At 39.3% G+C, this 21,848-nt stretch overlaps 1 protein-coding gene across 1 annotated transcript in view; it reads right to left on the reverse strand.

Annotated features, from left to right (window-relative positions):
- LOC139534878 (ephrin-B1-like) overlaps window positions 1–16,163 on the reverse strand; it is a 72,291-nt gene extending 56,128 nt beyond the window's left edge. The window contains exon 1 of the mRNA XM_071334399.1: window positions 15,053–16,163. Within this exon, the coding sequence (XP_071190500.1) occupies window positions 15,053–15,171 (119 nt within the window). The 5' untranslated portion in view covers window positions 15,172–16,163. The remainder of the gene's footprint in view (window positions 1–15,052) is intronic.
- Window positions 16,164–21,848: the final 5,685 nt, after the last annotated feature.

The following is a 21,848-nucleotide window of genomic DNA, read 5'->3' on the forward strand; positions in this document are numbered from 1 at the left end:
TCTATTTGCCTATTAACAGTGATATAGGAGGAACTTTACAGAAACAGCCGACCACAGAACAATGCTAAATAAGGGTGAATAATCTCAATATTAACAACTCACTCAAAGGAAAGGTCAACCAGTAAACTAAAATATACACTGAGTGTACAAAACATTAAGAACATGTTCTTTCCATCACATAGACTGACCAGGTGGATCCAGGTGAAAGCTATGATCCCTTATTGATGTCACTTGTTAACTCCACTTCAATCATTGTAGATGAAGGGGAGGAGACAGGTTAAATAACGATTGTTAAGCCTTGAGAAATTGAATTGAAACATGGGTTGTGTATGTGTGTCATTCAGAAGATGAATGGGCAAGACAAAATATTTAAGTGCCTTTAAATTGGGTATGGTAGTAGGTACCAGGCGTACCGGTTTGTGTCAAGAACTCCAACGCTGCTGGGTTTTACATACTCAACAGTTTCCTGTGTGTACCAAGAATGGTCCACAACCCAAAGGACATCCAGACAGCTTGACACAACTGTGGGAAGAATTAGAGTCAACATGGGCCAGCATCCCTGTGGAATGCCCTTGACACCTTGTAGAGTCCATGCCCCGACGAATTAAGGCTCTTCTGAAGGCAAAAGGGGGGTGCCACTCAACATTAGGAAGGTGTTCCTAATGTTTTGTACACTCAGTGTAGGTTAAAACTAGACATACAGACTATTTGTATGGAACATACTAAACCTGCTGCTGCTGATGCATTTCATTTAAATAGCTAATTGCAAAAAGGCAAATCTCTCTCTTGTGAAACCAGAGTTTCAACAACAGTTGACAGGAGCAACAAGAAACAGGAGAAATCCAAACAAAGCTGTTGTGATAAGGTTGGAACAGGTCTGTTTTAGTGCCTGGGGCATGTATTACAGCTCTGGTCTGACAGACAGAAAGATGACAGTCCAGTTATTCAGTTTTTTGCCTTTGTTTCAGAAGGGTTATTTCCTTTTTAATTATAGTCTTCTCAAGACACCATTTGGTTTTGCTTTTGAGGAACAGCTGGCTAATAGCTTAAGACAGCAGGGGGAAAGACACGCTATTAGGGAAGCTATATTATCACCAAGCTATATTACTACCATCTGCAACAGATACTGGCCCTTAATCTCACTGAGTTTGGCCACACTGACACCGGAGCCTCTCTCTACCCAACAAGTCTTCCCTTTTGTGGAGACAGCTGCAACCTTGCCTCGCAATGTGACTGTGGACACGCACTGTTCATCTAGCACTTGACCAGAACACAGATAGAAAGTGGTTGATGTGCTTGAGCAGACACAATGCTAAATGGAGAAGACCACCACAGCCATATTGTCCAATCACAGCAAGTTTCCTCTTTGGCAACTTTTTCTTCCCAGGAAACAAAGTCTTAATGGAATATTGCATAAGACTAGTTCATTCTCTTTATTGGAATTTAGAAATTAAACTATTCTAACCATGTGATATTTTCTACATTTGATTCTTGATGACTTGATTCTTCCCTGGTTCTGTTTCCTTCCCACAGAGAATAAGAAACACATTAAAAATCCTGAATAGACTTTCTGGGTGCTAAGCCAGGCTATTTTTCAAACCTCACTCTGAGGGGATAAATGCTGACACACTATAATAACACTTGTCACGCAGCTGGCAACCTTAATGCCAACACAATGCACCAGAGGACTGCTGTTTTCAGAGCTTCCTCCTACCTCTTCTTTCAGCAGATTATTCAGACCGACTAAATTTGGGAACACTGGAATCATCGGAATCGAGCACAGCAGCTCCCCTGATATGTCAGAGAGAAGTCTAATGCTTGGATATTGTTGCCTGTATTAAATAACTATTAGGATTTGGGTATTGCATGTTGGATGCTTTAGTATGGCAGATGTTGAGCTGAAGGAGCTGTTTGAAGTGTCAAGTGCTCCAACTCCCCCCTCCCATCGAGCTCCTTGCCATTGCCTTAGATTTACAATACATCTGTTAGTTTACATAATCACGTTTAATTTCCCCTACAGCTACGTATGGGCACCAGCCAGCACTCATGACAAATGCTCCAAGACGAATTGCTTTAAGACAGTTTTAGTGTGGAGAAAATTCAAACTCAAATATTAGGTTAAATCAGTCACTGGAGTATACATTTCATTATACAGAATCTAAACTCAGTAAATCAGTGTCCCACTATTCCTATAACAGTGGCTGTCAAGCGATCAAGTTCCAGCCAATACAGTCACATGATAACAATGACCACCCTATTGAAAAAATTGCTTGAAAAATCTGAATCAAAACATTTGTCTCTTATTACTGTTTTAGCAAGAGGCATTACTGAGGCAAGATGATAACAGGTGCATATATTTTGATGCTTTTATGAAAAACAAGCTTCAGAGATGCATAGCCTGGGGTTTCTCAGTCCTATTTTACTTCAGAGTGCCTTTAAAGTTTTTAAGCTGCCAGATCCATAAAGGCCATTCCGGTGGGAAGAAGCGGTGGCTTATGTCACAGCCTCATCATCAGTCAGAGCCTCAGCGGGGTGACCTGCGGCCACACTGTAACCTCACTGCAGGCAGACAATGGCCCAGTCCCCCGGAGGAGTACCTGGTCTCCAAACAATGTCATTTATTTTAATGTGAAAGGCCACACTGGGAGGAATTTCAATTTGGACTTCATTGTCCTCTTTTCTCTCTGAAACTTTAACCTGACAGCTCACCGCCTCTTTTCAAAACAAATGCTTTTGTCTGCAGGATTAATCCTCTATTGGTATGCCTGCATTGTCTTCAATATTCTCCATATCCCTGACTGTCAGGTAAAATAATTACATCAGGGTCATAAAAAGAGAAAATGTGCACGAAATCTGTGACTATCTGACTTAATCCATCAAACCAGCAATCAAAACAATGCATTAATAGACCTAAAATCCCACTAGCTTTAAGCTGCTGTGGATTTAACTGCAGCCTAACAGAAGGTTTATAAAGATCAAAACCACTATTCTCAGAAACTCTAAAAAGAAAAACGATGTATTTTTATATTTACAAATAAATCCACATGGTAAAAAGTTATATGCACAACAAATTATCTACTATGGGCTGTCTATAGTTTGCCTAAACTCTGTCAGAAATGGGAGAAAAGGGGGTTGTTTTTTCCCCTCTGTGTATGCGCAGATTCCTTAGCAGCCTCCTGTAAAGAGCGGGAGAGAATGCTTCCCGGCGTGGGGCTTTTGAGCTGGCCTCTCCAGCTGCCAGGGCACTCGGCGGTTTGAGGGTCCGCCAATCCTTGGGAGCTGTGCCGTTAACAGCGTGACTTTTAATCCACCCCCCTCCTCCCCCCAAACTCTGTGCAGTGGACTAGGGAATCCTTTCATGCTGGTCATTCACATAGCAACGCCTCGAGAGGGCCTTCAAGGAGCCCCAGTAGAATGGGTTAAAGGTGGCATGGAGAAAGCCCTGGTTTACAGACACATTGGATCACTAGCCTTCATAGAGCTGGACGGCCAGACAAAGGACAGAGGAAAACCTCAGCAAATCTCAAGGCGGCTACCATCTGACGTGCACCCTCAGAGAGGGAGAAAAATCATGTTCATAAAATTTGAAAGGTGGCTGTTATCTATTTGTCACAGTCAGGGTCTATATGGTTATAATCACTCTGTCTGTGTTATGCCATTTCTGCTGTGTGATTTCTTTCATGATGCACGGTACAAATTAAAGGGTCTGTTTCATAATTAATAATAAAATGTATTCTAGCAAAGAGTCCATCTGGCGCAGTGACACACTTACGGAAGACTCGGCCTATCAGGCTCACGGCATCAGCCATTTAGTTGAATCTATTCTGAAACGCCAGTTCTAATGGGCTTTGGAATGGCTGTCACATCCATCCGTTCCAGAGCCAGGAACTAGATTTGGAATGCAGAGAGACACAAGGGTTTCCCTACTGCTGTCCTCTCCATGAAGAAGATCAAACCAACTGCTTCCCTGTTTGGGATCCTGCTCAATACATAGGTGTAACTAATGGAGTCAGATCCGATCAGAGTGTGTGTGTGTGTGTGTGTGTGTGTGTGTGTGTGTGTGTGTGTGTGTGTGTGTGTGTGTGTGTGTGTGTGTGTGTGTGTGTGTGTGTGTGTGTGTGTGTGTGTGTGTGTGTGTGTGTGTGTGTGTGTGTGTGTGTGTGAATATAACAACATTGATTTTAAGATACAAGATAATACAAGAAGAGACATAGCATGTCTATACATGACCGCACCTTTAGCCGTCCTTACCATTAAAACAAAACGATTCAAAACAACTTTAAGAAAACCTGTGCATACTATTAACACAGACCACCATAAGTTAAATAAGTTCTGCAACAAACTGTGAATGCAAAAACGATTATATTGTTGAAGACCTCAAAAACAAAGAGCACTATGTTAGGGGAACCATATGCATTTGTGGAAAGCAATATCTGTATCCAAATCTCACAGTTGGTTGGGGCGATGTGTGTGCTGAGTTCCAAAGTGAGAGTGTTTGGTGGAATACCCTTTGTGTGATCTGTGCCTCTGATATCTAACATCTGCTCTTCTCCCCTTGTGCTACACAATCCCCATTCTGTACAGTAACCTCTCTGACATTTTTGTGCAAGCATGAGCTAGGCATGTAGAACTGACACCCCCCAACCGCATTATCCCAAGCCCTTGATTGTTTAGTAGAATTAAATGAATGTTGTAGTTAACTTAGGAATGGTCATGGATCGAGTGTGCCAAACAATGCCGTTCTTGTGGCGCTCAACAATGACTCAGCCTACTCTGCCAATAAATATGAACTCAATGGTTTTCAGTCAACTGTATGTAACGGCTGTGACGAGAGATGGAAAAACACATGCATCCATTTTCTCATGCAACTTTATACAAAATGTCGGTAATGAAAATATAACCTTTCTGAACCACACACCACTGGCTATTTTATAAAATGTTCTATAGGACTACCACTAATGTACTACGCTTCTGAATGTGCCTTTCAAATATATCCAGAAACTTGAAATAACTGATTTCTGCTTCTCAGCTTCCTTTGTCTACATATGAGCGCCTTTGTAACGGTAACTGCTTTGGGGTCCAATCTAATGACACATGTTCAACAATCAGACATTAACAGACAACATTAATTATTAGTTGCCCCTTAAGCATTTGGGTATCTTTCATTGCATTAGAGAGCTCACTATTTCATTTAAGAGGGCTGTGAATGCATGAGTCAGTGCTAAGGAACTTCAAATCCAGACTGTCAACAGATTCATAAAAGGTCCTGCATATACTAGTCGTCACATTAAAAAAATTGTAACAGCTAGAAAATACATATGTTACTGCAAGAGATTTGGGTCGTCCATTAACAGTGCATTAACAGTGCATTAACAGTGCATTAACAGTGCATTACCAGTGCATTAACAGTGCATTAACAGTGCATTAACATTGCATTAACAGTGCATTAACAGTGCATTAACAGTGCATTAACAGTGCATTAACAGTGCATTAACAGTGCATTAACAGTGCATTAACAGTGCATTAACAGTGCATTAACAGTGCATTTGGGTGGAAAGCTCACTCCCCAGAGTAGCCCTGAGAAAACATGCTGTAAAACATTCCCCTGAATATTCCCTTTTCATGTATTGATTTAAATAAGTAACGAAAAGGTAAAGGCCACTTAGAGTGACCTTATCAGTCAGTTACAGAGCACTCAGAAATGAGAATGTGGCCCACATGAGAATGGAGAAACATCAATATTTTCATAGACATAAGATGAGGTGACAGTTCTCAAGTCTTCATCTCAAAATGTCTAATCTCTCATGGACAGAAAACATACACACAAATGGACATGAACCTTCTTATGATGGGATAAATGTCAGCCACTTTGGTCAGGGAGTTGGTCAATCATGGTTTTCCAGTTATGTGATAAGATATTATGTAAAATAATTAATTGTAATAATTGCAATATTAGAATTTTTGCAACCAGGAAATGGCCGAGCGATTTCTGCATAGTGCACCTTTAACTGCCAATATGTCACCATTACATTCAAACAATAGTACCGATCGGTATTAAATAGAATGCCCACCTGTTGGGAAAACAACCGGCATAAAAAAGCCAGCCTACGGTTTGCAACTGCACATGGGGACAAAGATCGTACTTTTTGGAGAAATGTCCTTTGGTCTGATGGAACAAAATAGAACTGTTTGGCCATAATGGGGGAGGAAAAAGGGGGAAGCTTGCAAGCCGAAGAACACCATCCTAACGTGAAGCACGGGGGTCATGTTGTCAATGTTGTGGGGTTCTTTGCTGCAGGAGGGACTGGTGCACTTCACAAAATAGATGGCATCATGAGGTAGGACAATTATATGGATATATTGAAGCAACACCTCAAGACATCAGTCAGGAAGTTAAAGCTTGGTCGCAAATGGGTCTTCCAAATGGACAATGACCCCAAGCATACTTCCAAAGTTGTGGCAAAATGGCTTAAGGACAACAAGGTCAAGGTATTGGAGTGGCAATCACAAAGCCCTGACCTCAATCCTATAGAGAATTTGTGGGCAGAACTGAAAAAGCGTTTGTCAACAAGGAGGCCTACAAACCTGACTCAGTTACACTAGCTCTGTCAGGAGGAATGGGCCTAAATTCACCCAACTTATTGTGGGAAGCTTGTGGAAGGCTACACGAAACATTTGACCCAAGTTAAGCAATTTAAAGGCAATGCTACCAAATACTAATTGAGTGTATGTAAACTTCTGACCCACTGGGAATGTGATGAAAGAAATAAAAGCTGAAATAAACCATTCTCTGTACTATTATTCTGACATTTCACATTCTTAAAATAAAGTGGTTATCCTAACTGACCTAAGACAGGGAATTTGTACTTGGATTAAATGTCAGGAATTTTGAAAAACTGAGTTTAAATGTATTTGGCTAAGGTGTATGTAAACTTCCGACTTCAAATGTATGTACCCAGAACTTAATTGAGTATCTAACCAATTACGCAAGACTTTAGTTCTGAGTTAACCAAGATAATAAAATGTCTAAAACCATGCCTTGGAGATCTCACAATGGTATGTACGTACAATGGCCTTCCTCAGGTGCTCAGTTGATCAGAATCAAGCCATTAATGGCTGAAAAAGGTAGACTCAGGCAACTGTCTGGAATAGTAGCTCCACTACTTTCTGAAAGTGGAATATTAGAGTGCCTAATGACACAATGACTGCTTTTACTTTCCTTTCATTTTTGTGCTAAGCCGTCCTGAGGTGGCTCTAAGTCTCTCCTCTTTGTGATGGGGTCTGGGTTTCTGTGAAACGTTATCAGAACCAGCATGAAGGGATGAGGGCAGGAAGAGAACAAAACCACTCCTGTGACACTTCTCAAAGGAATCTCTTTCTTGTGTAAACTACGGCTGAAACCTAGGGAGCAGGGGCATGGGTGGGTTTATTAAAGGCTAGAGGGTTGGCACAGCCTATTTAAACAGTGACAGAGTTAATCTCTAGACTGTCACTTTTAATCACAGGCGCATTGATCATGATGGCACAGTCAGGCAAAGCTTGAGCTACTCCACTTGGCTCTAATGTATTAAACACACAGGACACTCGATATCTTCTCCATTTATCATACGCTGCTGAATCTCCGGACCAAACTATATCCGTAAATGTCTACATGTGACTTTGTGAGAATAATTAAAACACAAATCAAATGCAATGTTTTCTCCCATTTTACAACATCATGTCGAACTGTTGACATAACCATAGACCAGTCACTGAAGACAGATAGTCTCTCGTATTGGTCTTCACAGTGTGAGATTTCAGAGGTTTCACTCCCTAATTGATAACGTTAATAATACACTAACTGGATAGTTAAAACATTAACCTTTGGTGTCTCCTTTCTCTTTTTCACTTGTTTCTGACTGAGGATTTAATATGGGATTAGTTAAATTACTTAGTTAGAGGGTCTGATTTCAAGATAGCGCACTGAGCATAGACGAAAATAATACTCCCTGGCTTTAAAAGTCAAAGATAATTTCTGAATCATTGACTACAGTATAATTATGGTATGAAGTGCACCATCAAATGGAATGATACTGCATTCAAACTTTTTTTCTTCTTAACAGCCAGTCTCCTGTTGTCCTATCATAACCTCCGTGAGGAGACCTTAACAATATTATGAAACTATTATTGTTAGTGTGTAAATGCAAGTTGTCTAAAAGCTTGCCATTGCCTGTATTTCACATGCATCAATGGTTAAAAACAGCAAATCTAGTCTCTTGAAGACATACAGTAGGACTAAGTGGCCACCACCTGCTTGGCTCTATCTGACACATAACCCATAATCTTGGGAAATACAGTACAGGATTACATTGCTATTGTTCTCACAAGGGAGAGAGATGGCAGGGTGAATTTATGAGGTCTAGCAGTGATGGGTCTCAAAAGCAGAACAGCATCCTACATGTAGTACAGTGCCTATCATACGTATTCACCCTGCTTGGATTTCTTCACATTTTATTGTGTTACAAAGTTACAAAATCAATGATCACATCTATACTGACCACATCTACAATGTATAGACAAATTGATATGGTACGTCTATGGAATAGACTGATAAATATGCCAGAACACAGAATCAAAAAAACAAATTGGACTGGGACCTTACTCATAACTATCCATGGGCTAGATAATTATCTATTTGTTGTGAAACTGAAATACAGTTTCACCAAAAATATGGTAATTTCAGGAACAAATTTCCATGTGGTGTTAACCAAATCAAGGACAAGCCTTTTCTGATCCAAAAGGAAAATTGGGCAGCTGATATTTGGTTTAAACCTAAACTTAGAATGTACACTCTCATCAAAGAGAACTACATCACTGAACCATATGTCCACCTGAACCAAACAGAAAGCCAAAGGTCAGTTAGCGCACAACTCAGATCCGGCACCCTCCCTCTGGTTATAAAGACGTGTAGATCTAACAGAGTGCCTGAAGATATTTTTTAGAACATGCCTACTGTGTGATCTTGAAGAAATCGAAAATCAATGTAGTGTTTTATAGCCCTCTGTATGACGATCTGAGACATGTTCTTTTTTGTAACATTGTGGTGATAACCCTGAAGTATTCTGCTTACGGGACGAGCAGAGGCTTGAATTTTGTTTCAGACAGGGCGTGTTTGAGATTGCTCAGATTGTTCACAATGCCTGGAGGAGAAGGAGAAATGCACTGTTTGTGTAGTGTGGCTAGATGGTAGCTGTACTGGCCATGATTATTGTATGCATATAATTTGTAAAATGTTATTTTGTTTTGAGTACAAGAAAAATGGTACTGTGTTTAGTAGTGACTTGTAAGCCCATGTGGGCTGGGCACCAGTAGGTGTATGACACTTAAATAAATCATATCAATCACTCAATCAACAATAACAAAAAAGATCTACACACAATACTATGTAATGTCAGTGGAAGATTAAGATTAATGAAAAATAAAACACTAACATATCTTGATTAGATGAGAATTCACCCCTGTGAGTCTTATTAGATAAATCTATTAAAAATATTTTCCCATAATTGTTTTCAAAATTCTTCAAGTTCGGTCAATGTGTTAGGGATCACGGCCATTTTCAAGTCTTGCCATAGATTTTCAAGCAGATTAAAGTCAAAACTGAAACTTGGACACTCAGGAACATTCACTGTCTTCCAGGTAAACAACTCCAGTGTAGATTTGACCTTGTGTTGTAGATTTGGCCTGCTGAAAAGTGAACTCCTCTCCCAGTGTCTGCTGTAAAGCAGACTGAAACAGGTTTTCCTCTAGGATTTTGTCTGTGCTTAGCTCCATCCCGTTTCTTTTTATCCTGAAAACCTCCCCAGTCATTGCTAGTGTCTAGCATACCCATGCTATGATGCAGCCACCACCATGCTTGAAAATAAAGAGGCAGTTACTCAGTGACGTGAGGTGTTGGATTCGCCCCAAACATGAGGCTTTGCATTTAGGCCAAAAAGTATATTCCTTTGCAGTGTTTTTTTGCAGTATTGCTTTAGTGCCTTGTTGCATACATGTGCATGTTCTGGATTCTGTTTATTTGTATTCTTCTTTTTACTCTGTCATTTAGGTCATTATTGTGGAGTCACTACAATGTTGTTGGTCCATCCTCAGTTTTCTCACATCACAGCCATTGAAATCATTTCTAAAATAATAGCCTCATGGTGACATCCCTGAGCAGTTTCCTACCTGTCCTGCAGCTCAGTTCAGAAGGACGACTGTATCTTTGATGTGTCTGGTTGGTTTAATACATAATCCACAGCCTAATTATTAACTTGACCATGCTTAAAGAGATACTCAATGTCTGATTTGTTATTGTTACCCATCTACTAATCACTGCCCTTCTTTATGAGGCTTTCAAAAAGTTTGGTCTTTGTAGTTGAATCTGTGCTTGAAATTCAAAACTCGACTGAGGGATATTACAGATTACAGTTTGGGGGACAGAATAAAGGGTAGTCATTAAAAAAATAATGTCAACTGCTATTATTTCACACAGAGTGAGTCCAAATAACTTATTATGTGATTTGTTACTCCTGAATTAATTTAGGTTTGCCTAAACAAAGGGGGTAAATACTTATGCAATGACTACATTTTAGTTATTGAATTTGCATTCATTTGTAAAAATGTGTAGAATTCTTTTTCACTTTGGCATGTTGTGTAGATCAATGACAAAAAAAGCACAATTAAATCTATTTCAATCCCACTTTGTAATGCAACAAAATGTGAAAAACATGTATGATAACCACTGTCAATCTAGGTGACAAACTACTATATTCTTTCTCAATGTTTGTGTGGGATATCAGTGAGCCCAACATGGAAATTGCTACAACACACTACATTTTAAGATGACAAATATGACATGAAGTATTTTTTCTACAGCTAGAAGAAGATGCTCTTATAACAAAATAAAGAAAGGTTTGTCATAATATATTTGATTGTACTTTGAACAAAATATTCTCTATCTTTTTCATGGTAGATCTACAATATAGTAAATGCAGGTAAACGTATCTCAAGTTGCTAGTGAGCTCACTTCTCAGAGGAACTTAGAGAAATCTCCTTTGTTAATGAAAGACAGATTTTCAATTACCTACTCTTTTTATTCCCTCCTGAGAAATTTGAAAGAAACAGGTTTGTTCAATATCAATAAATCCAATTACCAACTATATCCCCTTCTTTTTCTTAGGTAGAAAAAAATGTATTGGAAAATATTATCTATGCTTATGTAACAGTATAGCTTCCGTCAGTCTCCTCGCCCCAACCTGGGCTCGAACCAGGGACCCTCTGCACACATCAACAACTGACACCCACGAAGCATCGTTACCCATCGCGCCACAAAATCCACGGTCCTTGCAGAGCAAGGGGAACAACTACTTCTAGGTCTCAGAGCGAGTGACATCACCGATTGAAACACTCTTAGCGCGGACCACCGCTAACTAGCTAGCCATTTCACATCGGTTACACTCACACCCCTTTTGACCTCCTCCTTTTCCGCAGCAACCAGTGATCCCGGTCAACAGCATCAATGTAACAGTTTAGCTTCCGTCTCCTCGCCCCTACCTGGGCTCAAACCAGGGAACCTCTGCACACATCAACAACTGCCTCCCACGAAGCATCGTTACCCATCGCTCCACAAAAGCCACGGCCCTTGCAGAGCAAGGGGAACAACTACTTCTAGGTCTCAGAGCGAGTGACGTCACCGATTGAAACACTATTAGCGCGCACCACCGCTAACTAGCTAGCCATTTCACATCGGTTACACTCATCCATCCCTCTTGTAAAAAAACAAAAACAATACTCCTACAGTAATATCACAGAAGAAAAATACAAATCTACCGGTTGTAATAGTAAATATTTGTAAATATATGCCTGAAATAGTATTTGGAATACCTTTATCTATTGTGGATTTGAACGTATAAATTAGAAGTCTGCAAGAAACAACTTTTCCAAAATGTTAACAATATTTTAAAATGTTGGCTTGTGATCAAAGAACAACTGCATTTATATGCATTAATCTTTGTATTGTGTCTAGAGTTTACACTCTTGCGCATTCTGTGAAGTTCCCTGGTCTACCACAAGCTGTTCCTCATGTACCCAATCACTAGATCTGCTTTTCAATGCTGTATGAGTTTGATCTCTGTATCACAGTAGGCCTATCTACGTGTTAGAGTGTGACTTCATGTGATTACATGAATGGAGTGCTTTTCTTAAGTGTATAGCTGTAAAATGAGTGTGGGCTACCCACGCCAGTGGTCTGGTACTGGGGAGGAATCAGCAGACAGTGTGTCTGAAGTGCATATGACTCGATGTGGTGGGCCGGCTACATCATTTTAATAAGGGCAAATAATAAAGAGTGGAGAAGGGAATAGTAGCAACCCTAAAGCTTTCCTCACTCATAGAGTCTGTTACTTTGAACAACAGAAATACTGAGTGCCAAAATAAAAGTCCCAACACAGTACGTCTCAGCTAAGTTTAGCGTTGACCCATCAATATTGGCTATGTGTCCTATTTGAAACTGTATGCAGACAATTTGAGTCAACATTGACAGAGACGTCAAGTATCGTATTGAGAAAAAATTGGAAATCACAGAATCGTAAATGATATTTAACATGTAATAAGAAGTGCTGTCGAACATGCACAACTAACAGACAAAAAATTGTATACCAGGGGCCTTTGCGTAAATGTGTCTTTAAAAAATTGGTGAGTCGATCTGCCTGGAATTACTGTGGAAAGCCCTGTAAGCTGCTTTACAGAGTGATTTGCCAGCGCTTGCATGGGGGTAGTGTTATTCCATATGTCCGAGTTAGACATCTATTAAGCCTATTTCTGGGCCATCACCTCGAGTCATAAAATCATTACAGCCAACAAGAACTCAAACAATGTTTATTTAGCGTCCCTGAAAAGACTTGCTTTGGCCTGTTTTATTATAAGGCAATATTAAACACATGAGACAATGTCTTCTTCGAAATACATTACTTATGTTGACATTTTGTGTGGTCTCTGATCATTTGGGAACTGAAGTTTGAGTTTACATCCACACTGAACACACAATGAAACTCATCCGAACTACTGACAAATGTGTTTCACATACAATGTCTTGATACAAAATGGCTGCTGAATTCCAATTCTAAAACCACAGGTGCAGTTGGAGCAAACTTAGTCTGCACCAATTCAACAAAATAAACAAAATAAACGTGCCTCAGCTCTGAATAAAATGAACAGTTTTAGTTTATATATTGGAAAGAAAATATATCTATTATGTTTTGAAGTTAGCTTCTCTGGAGGTGCAATCATCAATATTTTTTGTGTGAATTCAATTTATAACATATCAATTCACTTATTTTGATGCCTGTATGAACATCATCAAGTCTTCATGTCCTCATGGCCCAATAGATCTGTAATCAGCTTTTAAGTGGCTGGCTGCACTCTGGACGACCTAGCTACCAGCATTGTAGGCAAAGCAAAGCAATACCACTCGGTGGATAAGTAAACAAACATTAACTTACTTGAGAAAACAGCCACCAACTGTTGTAAAACAAAACAGCCCGTTTTTTAACAACTGCTCAACTGCAATTAAAGACTTGTCTCTGTCAGCACTTTTACGTTGTTCCGTGTCGTGACTTATTTTAAACTGTGTACTGTTGAGTGAACAAGCTCAGGACTAGGCCACTTCACTTGACTCCATCCAATTCTGGTGTTTAAATCCTGAATACCGAGGCCCTCGGTTATTGCTTTCAAGAATAATGGAGATGTGTTCTCAATATTTCAGATTTTTAAGTTAATTATAAAAAGGTGTGATTCACCTTATCAGCTTAATTGGATGCTTGGATAATATAATTAATATATTTTATAAAAAATATATGCAAGAGACATCACTCTCTGCTACCTTGTGGTACCACTTCAATTTGTTCCCTTATATTACTTTAATCTTTACTGATTGAAGAGATTTTGCCCAAGGGTTATATATATACACACACATATATATATATATATATATATTGTTATTGTTATTTTATACACTATAGCATTATTAAAGACAGACAGGCCTCAACAGCCAGAAACTACCCATAGAATCTATTGGAGACTCGGTATTGCAGGATCAGAAATGATTCCAGGAATAACTTGGATTGAAATACATATGAAACATATAGATGTTTGATATGTCTTCATCTAGATCAAATAACAAAATACCACTAAAGGCCTATATATTCTAAAAATCCCTGTTACGCTCTGAGGACTGAAGTATGTTGAGTGGGGATGTTATATTAGGCAATGTATCTATCCTCAAAGCCAGAAAGATATGGATTAAACTTGGAAAACACATTTATAAATGTGTCAATCCATCCAGAGAGCACCTGAAAACACACACACACACACACACACACACACACACACACACACACACACACACACACACACACACACACACACACACACCAGGAGCAGTTGCTGCCTCTCACTTGATTATAGAGACCACTCTGCTACAGTAGAGATGTAGGCTTCCCTAACAGTAAATGATGGGGCCTGGATGATTCTAGGTGAATTTGGCACCTCATAAATGTTGGTTGGAAGTTGAATAATGACAAACACGAGTTAATGAATCCTATCCAAATAACGAACATAGCTTGAATGAAATACATTTACCATAACATATAGAAATCCATGAATGACTCACTAGGCAGAACTGAACTAGGCTTATTATTGATGGTTTAAAATATGCCCTTTATGATGTATAGGCTATCAAACCATGTCTGGCTTTCCCCATGACTCCACTTCATATTGTTTTACAGTAGGCCTATGCTTTTCCATTCAACACTGTGTGAGGCATCAGAGCCAGCACATTACAGAGATCTGAATGTCATTCAGCGCAAATAGTAGTTGGAAACATGTCCAGGCGCCTATGCATATGTATTGACCATTAGCATCTTTACGCATGCTAATAGAATAGCATGAGCGTTGTGTTGTGTTCTATTCAATGCATGGTAATACAGATATAGGCTATATGTCTAATATATCCTAGATTAGCACATTTAACACTTACTTGGGGTTTTGTGAGTTCCAAACCACCGATTCCAACGTTTTGGCCACGGGCAACAGCGACCTGCACAAGACTGTCAAAAACCAAAGGTAGTACTTCCAATTGGAACCGGAGCCTGCCATTTCCACGCGTATTCAGTGATGCAAATTAATCAACCGCACGATGAAATCATAAAACAAAAATGGATACAGTGTAAATCTTGCACAATTCTAGATCCCATTCGCTAGTGTCGCATGTAGATCATGCGTAAAATCACGTTTAAAATGACAAATGATAACCATCACTGAATAGATATCATGAAATCCTGTTTCCTGTTCCGTGCAGGCTATGCACGCAGAACAAGAGTATATTGCAGGTAAAACAATGTTCTGGATTCTTTATCGCATCACCTTACCAGTGTCGAATAGATATGTAAGGTATGCGTACGTTTAAACTCCTTGATATAACAAGTTTCAAAATGTCACTGGTCAGAAAATAATGTTGAGTCGGTTAACAAGTGGAGTCTTCGCCCGCGAACCCGTGCGCTGGAGTGCGTTTTACAGTTGTTGATGCACATTTAACAATCCGATACTGTAAATGTGACCCCTTTGTCCTTGCTTCAGGAAAGATCTCTGGCACGTCTGTTTTCTTATACTCTTCTTTGTATGGTGAACCCGTTGTCTATAGATAAGTCAATTTCATTGTATCGTCTATAATAACGCTCTAACAGAAAACATTTTGCGTATCTCCAAAATAGCCTACTCCATATGTGTAGTAGCAGACTCCAAAACACTCGAGATAAAATGCGCAAAATCCTTATTTCAGGTGGAAGTTAATCTCCTGTGCATTGAAATTCCAATCCACTTGAGATGTTACAGTCTGCCTGTATATTGGAGACACCAACTCATGTTCGAAGTCCGTTCTGAACTGCTTCATCCAAAGTGTATGAATCACGACATTGATAGGCTACGGGTGAATAATCCAGTTTAGAATCTATTTTTTTAAAGAAAACAGCTGGGAAATAAAGTGAAATCTTGTGCCTATTTAACTTGAACTCGCAATGAGTTTTTCCAGTGATAGTTCCAGCGTACAGTGCACACTCCAAACTGGCATACGATACTCCTTCGCACACACTGCTGCGTACGTAATGCAACGCTTGGATAGCCCTGACCTCCCAACCAATCAAGGCAGCTTGGCGGAGTCCTCTCATTATTCAGTTGTTCATCATTCCCTTGACCGAAGGGACTCGGCATAGTACAGTCTGGGCCATTTACAGTGAATACATGGCAATTAAGAGATACTTATCATTTTCAACATATGTGCGGACTATTTGTATAAATATGCGTTGATTAGACATGGTGAATATGTTGGCCTGCACCAGGAATGTCTCCACAATCAACAGAGGTAATACATTTAGCCTTTATAAGGTTTAATATAGCAGCGCATGATACATTTATTATAGGATGTTGCTCACTACATGGACTACTTATAAGGTGTTTGATATAGTCAAAAACATATATTTTTGATGAGTCTCACATTAATTCAAGATGGTAGTCTGTGACTCTAGTAGGTCTAATATGGCTCGTATTACTATTGACAATGTTGCCCTCTATCGGAATGGGTGGAAACGTTGTGGGAAAACAGAAAGCATTATCACGAGTGGATCTTGCTGCATCTACTCTTATTTTATTAATTTCTATTCTAGGCTATTATCTTCTATCCTAAAACGTTTCTCTGCCAGTAATATATGTGATGCATTTGAGTCAAATGATGTATATTATCAAAGTTATGGCAGCCCATTGCAAAGCCATTATTGGTCAGGCTTGCTCTTACAAATCAAAAATCTAATTTTATTAGTCACAAGCGCCGAATACAACAGGTTTAGACCTTACAGTGAAATGCTTACTTACAAGCCCCTAACCAACAATGCAGTTTAAAATAAATAAATAAAATACGGATAAGAATAAGAAATAAAAGTAACAAGTAATTAAAGAGCAAAACAGATGTTTCCAAGTGTGTTGCCTTTTAGGAACTCGTTATTGATTAACATCTCGATATGGTTCAAATGTAAACTATTTCTTCTTATATCTAATTTCAACACAAGCCTGAACACTCGGAATAAAAAGCAATACTAATGGATGTCTTTTGCACACCATCATTTATGATGGAGATAGTAAAAAAAAAATGCATTAAATGTAGGCTATTATGGAGATAAACATTAATAGAAATATACTGATCATTTCCTGCTTTAAATCAAATTACAGGTAAAACTATCTTCCTTTGGCCTTTGGCCTTCCTTGGCCCCTTGGGATCTCTTTATGAACGTGCCAATGTAGGGGTGGACTGGGACCTAAAATGTCCCTGGCATTTATAACAAACTGGCCCGTTTTTTCCCCTTGAGGTCCCTACACCTGCCCATTTCTTTCCTCGAGGCCCCCATACCAGCCCATTTTTTCCCTTAAGGCCCCCATTATTAGGCAGATAATTATAATTTTGTGCTAAAAACCCATGTTAGACAGGCCCACTGGGCTAAAAATGTACTAGCCGAAATGCCAGATGGCCAATCCACTCCTGCTTGAATGGCAGAAAAGTGCTGAAATATTTCTGTATATAGCCAAGCGTAATATAGAAAAATAAATAAATGTATCTCCGTTTCCCTTTGCCTCTTAACCAAAGCTACCTAGTAAGATTGTGCTTATACACCAAAAAACTAACTAATACAAAAAATTGTGAGTAAAAGCACAGCTGTTTTCGTAGTTGTGTTTCATGCCATGGTTGGCGTTCAATGCATCTCTGCAAAGTCAGGAATATGTGACCTTTTCATATTGCTGTGGCTTCATCCAAGGAAGTTCTCTAAAAATAGCTCCTCGCTCTAAACTAGATGTTTGATTTATTTGTGACCTACTTAGGATAGACACATAATAGCAACTTTACATTGCAGTTTGCTTATTTGATCTAACCTGATATCATATTGTGACTGTAGACTATGTAGAATATTCTTTAACCTCCTTAACAAAGCATGTATGTCAACATTTGTAATAAGGGAGGAAAATACAAAAAGGTCTTCATTTGAATATGACACTCATTGAAAATACCATTCAGGCATATAGTGAAATGCTCAGGGGATCCAGTGGTAAAATGGAGTAGCAATGGAGGATGGGCATGTGGCCAGAGGGTGTGCAGGTTTAATTCCCAGGTGTAGACACTGCTGTTTTGCCCTTGAGAAAGGCACAGCTTCACTGAATATAATCAGCTGTATAATTCTGTGTCAAGTGGAAAATGTGGAGTTACTCTCAGATTGCAATTGCCATCACATAACTAGACACATATTGTAAATTATTGTTTGTATGCTGATCAGTTCAAGCCATTTTTGCCATCCAGTAAGAGGTAGACGGATACAGCGGACAGCACTGGCAACATGGAATGGAATGTCCGTAAATTAGTTTGCTGCTAAAGGATGGACTATTTTCAGTTACTAAGAAGCCATTTTTAGACAGTCCTATCGTACAGCTGACTGTTTAGACTGACGGTTCCAAATCCATATCCAATGAAAGCCAGCCACTGTGACTAGATATTTTCATTTGGATTATTCTTGGCTGTAGATTTCCCCTTTATTTTTGCTGGTTATCGATGCACAGCCAGATGACCTCAACAACTGGCTGAGGTGGTAGATGAATACTGTAATAAATGGTCTAATAGAAAGCATCGTTTCTAAGCATTTTAACCATTTGTGTGGCAATCCTGTATCTGCTGGTGTCATACTGTGCCCTTTCTGTAAAGGTACTAAATGACACCGGCATCACATTCTTACATTCCCCTAAAAAGCCCCTTACAATGCTGCCTCGCTGTACCAATTTAGACTATCAAAAAAGTGTTGTTGATGTTAGAAAGGATAGTGTGTGAATCAGCTTTATCTATAATTCAGTAACTATTTAAAGTTGCTGTGGGAAGGAATAAAAAAATATAGCCTTTTTCTCTCACCATATCAGCAGAGGGTGTATTGATTATCAAATGATTGCATATGTTTGGCCTCATAACTCAGTTATGAAACTGAATGGCTCCCACTTGGTTTTAGAATGTGGCGGTGAGTCTACTGGAAAGATATCAGAAGTTGTTGTTTTCCCTCAGAATGTGAGCCAGTGAGTTTAGTCAAAACACAAACCTGTCCAAATATAAGCAGTGACCGCATTTGCAAAACACTCAGAGAGAGGGAGAGAGGGAGAGAAAGAGCTAAAGCAACATCACACAGGTGACTTATGACCCTGATGTTAGCAGCTCTTTAGAGACGCTGAAAGCCATGGATGTGCCTCTGATGTCATTAGAGAACTCTCCTACTGGAAATTAGCCTTTGGTGCAGTCAACTCTGATGAATAATTTATGATACAATCTACAACTTAGATAACTGAAAGAGAATGCAGAGATATAATTTGTGTCTACAGCTTTCATTTAGTTTTAATTCATTGAGTGGTTTTGTGTCTATCCAAATTAATAAGGGGTTCTATCTGGGAAAAGATATGATTCCAAAGAGCAATCATAAACCACATTACTCAAGAAGAGCACATAACTCGGGTTTTGTCTGAGCAAAGGAATGAGTGGTGTTGTTTTGGATAGGAGTTTAAGTGAGTAAAACTAAAGGGCTTACTGAAGTGTGTCGTTCCAGCTTAGGGCCTGTGTAATTATAGGGTCTAAAATGTGTCATCAATTATTTATAAAACTGTAAGAATTAGCAATTTGCTTGTCATCCAATATTTAAAATGTTGCTTCAAAGGGAGCCATTGTGTCCCACTAATGCTTGGCTTTCAGGAAGATTGAACAATACCACGACATCGGCATTATAGAATCAATGACAGGATGTTTTAATGGGATTTTTATGGAACTAGAGGCACAATTATGTTTGCTTTTGTGTTTATCTGCTATGACAGTAAAGGCGAGCACTCCTCTCAAGGAGAGAGCTTATTGCTGAATATGCATAACCCACAATAGGAGAGAGAGAACAAGAGGACCCCCTCCCTCCTGAGTGCTCTCAGGGCTGTGAGAATGGAACAATAATAACTTAAGAAAGCTTCATTTAAACTACTCTCCAGAAACTACTCTGCCTTGAAATATCATAAATCAGCCATGGCTAGATGAGACAGGGGAAACGGCTATCGACTCACAGGAGAGAATAAGTCAATTTAATTAAGACTGTTGCACCATGAGAAATATTGTGTTTTTCTAGTCCATAAGGGCAGGTTTCCTCTAACCTTTTGTAAAGCAATTGTCTTGCCGTTTTGACTTGCCTCAGCAAAGGTTTGATTTTCCCACTAAAATAAAGTTGCAGGAGTTGATAATATGATTATATCTAGGTCACACACTTCTAGGAATGTATTTAGATGATTCTTTGAGATTCTCCGTCATTGCGTTCAGCTACCTTGTCGTGGTCTGACTCTGATCTCTGATTAACACTTATCATTTCATGATATGCCAGACACATTCTGTGGGGATTCAGCAAGCTTGTAAAAACCTCCAATAAAAAGCAGCTGCTCCTGGTGCAGCTGCTGCATGAGGCATGTGGGCATGTGGATCGCTGCAACCTGGTCTCAGAGCATTTCGTATTATTCTGTATGTAAATACGGGACACTCCATTTAGTATGATATGTAACATTTGGTATGGTATGTATTAATTTGTGGATGTCCATCACCTATTTCATATGATATTTTACGAATTACAATTCGTATTATATGTTACGAATTGGCAAACGTACAATATTGTCACGCCCTGACCTGAGATATCTCTGTTTTCTTTATATTTTGGTTAGGTCAGGGTGTGACTAGGGTGGGTACGTTAGTTTTTGTATTGTCTAGGGGTTTTTGTAAGTCTAGGGTTTTTGTAAGTCTAGGTATTTGTATGTCTATGGTGGCCTGATATGGTTCCCAATCAGAGGCAGCTGTTTATCGTTGTCTCTGATTGGGGATCATATTTAGGTAGACATTTTCCTTTTGGTGTTCGTGGGTTCTTGTCTATGTGTAGTTGCCTGTCAGCACTCGATTTGTATAGCTTCACGTGTCGTTTTGTTATTTTGGTTCGTTTGTTCAGTGTTCATTCTTATTAAAGTAAAGAATGTACGCATACCACGCTGCGCCTTGGTCCGATTCATATGACGAACGTGACAAATATGTTATGAATTTGCCAAACGCAGAATATGTTACGAATTTGCAGGTGGCTAATGTTAGCTAGGCTAGGGATTAGGGTTAGGGGTTAAGGTTAGGGTTACATTTAGGAGTTAGCTAAAAGTGTTACGGTTAGGGTTAGGGGAACTGTTAGCTAACATGCTAAGTAGTTGCCAAGTGACTAAAGTAGTTGAAAAGTTGCTAATTAGCTAAAATGCTAAAGTTGGCCATGGTTAGATTCAAACTCGCAACCTTTGGGTTGCTAGACGTTTGCGTTATACACCTACCCATCCACCCCACTTTCGTTTTTGCCTTAAGTAACCATCTGTCTTGAGTATCAACACCAAACCTAACATATCATACTAATTTGAATGTCCTGTATTTACCTTTACTATGTTACGTCTGGTCTATGAGACCAGGCTGGGATCGCATGACCCTCATGAATTTCATATGCAGTACATAGGCAACAGTACAGTATGATTTCTATGGGAAAGTGGTAAAGCTGATAGAATGTCAGACAAGGCATGTGAGCATGTACAGCACTTTTCTCCACCACATAAAAAGCAGCACAAACAATGCCACGTATAGCATAGTACTGACCAAAGTCGATTTAAAAGTTTAACACTTAAGATGAACTAATCGGTGCCTTCATACCTGTCATGCATACAGA

This window comes from Salvelinus alpinus, chromosome 1 (assembly GCF_045679555.1).
Source record: "Salvelinus alpinus chromosome 1, SLU_Salpinus.1, whole genome shotgun sequence".
Classification (NCBI taxonomy): Eukaryota; Metazoa; Chordata; class Actinopteri; order Salmoniformes; family Salmonidae; genus Salvelinus; species Salvelinus alpinus.